Source organism: Malurus melanocephalus, unplaced genomic scaffold (genome assembly GCF_030028575.1).
Source record: "Malurus melanocephalus ecotype Western Australia unplaced genomic scaffold, MMel_1.1 scaffold_1277, whole genome shotgun sequence".
In the NCBI taxonomy this organism is placed as follows: Eukaryota; Metazoa; Chordata; class Aves; order Passeriformes; family Maluridae; genus Malurus; species Malurus melanocephalus.
The window spans coordinates 8,920-10,805 of record NW_026624509.1 but is presented as its reverse complement, the minus strand read 5'-3'; the positions used below and the strand labels follow the sequence as shown (position 1 = coordinate 10,805).

Below are 1,886 nucleotides of genomic sequence, written 5' to 3'. Positions count from 1 at the left end.
GTTTGGTCCAGTGAGATTATTCCATTCAAATTATTAAAAAAAGGAAGAAATTCTAGGCAGTGGTTTCACCCAGTAAGATTATTTTATTCAAATTAAAAAAAAAAAAGGAAGAAATTCCAGGCAATCGTTTGGTCCAGTGAGATTATTTCATTCAAATTATTAAAAAAAAGGAAGAAATCCCAGGCAGTGGTTTGGTCCATGATTCCATTCAAATTATTAAAGAAAAAAATGAAGAAATTCCTGGCAGTAGTTTTGCCCACTGAGATGATTCCATTCAAATTATTGAAGAAAACAAGGAAGAAATTCCAGGCAGTGGTTTTATCCAATGACATTATTCCATTCAAATTATTATAAAACCAACCTAAGAAAAATGGTTGAAATCCCAGGCCATTGTAAGATATTCCCAGACAGAACCCCTCCTTAAAATCCACCCCCAAACTCCCTAAATCCTCATCTATTCAGMCAAATCTTCACACCCGCGAGTTGTGGTGACAATCCCCCGCTCCCTTTGTCCCCCAAAGCTGTGGATGATCCTATCCCAGAGAAATCCCCGTTTTTCCTCCGCAGCTCGGTGATTCCCAAGGAATTCAGCTCGTGCAGCCTGCAGAGCTTTGAGAAGTTCATGCTGGCCGACATGCCCGAGTGCCTGACCAACGTCCCCGCGCTCAGCAGCATCGTGGCCCCGCCGTCCTGCGGCAACGGCTTCGTGGAGAAGGGAGAGGAGTGCGACTGCGGCACCCCCGAGGTACCCGGGGCGGAAAATCATTGGGAAAGGGAGAGGGGTTTGTCCGGGAATGGATGGACACTGAGTTGGACACTGAGATGGACACTGAGCTGGACACTGAGCTGGGCACTGAACTGGACACTGGGTCTGGCTGGAGAGAGAGTGAGTTTGGGTCAACAAACTTGATCTGAAGTGGCCAGGGATGGAAAAACCCTTGGGAAAGGGAGAGAGGCTTGTCCAGGAACAGAGGGACACTGAGCTGGACACTGAGGTGGACACTGAGCTGGACACTGAGGTGGACACTGAGGTGGACACTGAGGTGGACACTGAGCTGGACACTGAGGTGGACACTGAGATGGACACTGAGGTGGACACTGAGATGGACACGGAGATGGGCACTGAGCTGGACATTTTGGTGTGGCCAGAGTGGGAGTTGGGGTCAGAAAACTGCTGAGCTGGAGTGGCCAGGGATGTGCTGGACACTGAGCTACAGAGGGAGTTGGCATCAGCAAAGCACTGAGCTGGAGTGGCCAGGGACGGAAAAATCCTTGGGAAAGGGAGAGGGGCTTGTCCAGGAACAGACGGACACTGAGCTGGACACTGAGCTGGACACTGAGCTGGACACTGAACTGGACACTGAGCTGGACATTTTGGTCTGGCTGGAGAGGGAGTTGGGGTCAACAAAGCGCTGACCTGGCGTGGCCAGGGATGTGCTGGACACTGAACTGGACACTTGGGTGTGGCCAGAATGGGAGTTGTGGTCAGCACAGAGCTGACCTGGGGTGGCTGGGGACGAGATGGGCACTGAGCTGGACACTGAACTGGACACTGAGCTGGACACTGAGATGGACACTGGGTCTGGCCGGAGTGGGACTTGTGGTCAGCACAGAGCTGACCTGGGGTGGCTGGGGATGTGCTGGACACTGAGCTGGACACTGGGTCTGGCTGGACTGGGAGTTGTGGTCACCAAAGCACTGACCCGGAATGGCCGGGGACGTGCTGGGGGTGGGAAATCCAAATGCTGTTTTGTGGGGTGGTGGTGACAGAGGAACTGAGAGCGTGACAAAGCCAAACCCCAAGTTCCCTGCGCGGCTTCTACCCCAAACCCGGGGCTTTTGGGGCAAACGTTTCCCAAAAAGGGCAGGGCTGGACCCCACCCCAG

General features: G+C 52.5%; 1 protein-coding gene across 1 annotated transcript in view; it reads left to right on the top strand.

Annotated features, from left to right (window-relative positions):
* The window catches only part of LOC130586729 (zinc metalloproteinase-disintegrin-like crotastatin), a gene marked incomplete at both ends in the record, with an annotated part of 22,250 nt that overhangs the window by 12,247 nt on the left and 8,117 nt on the right, over window positions 1–1,886 (top strand). Inside the window, one exon of the mRNA XM_057387618.1 lies at window positions 568–782. Coding sequence (XP_057243601.1) covers window positions 568–782 — 215 coding nt within the window. The remainder of the gene's footprint in view (window positions 1–567; window positions 783–1,886) is intronic.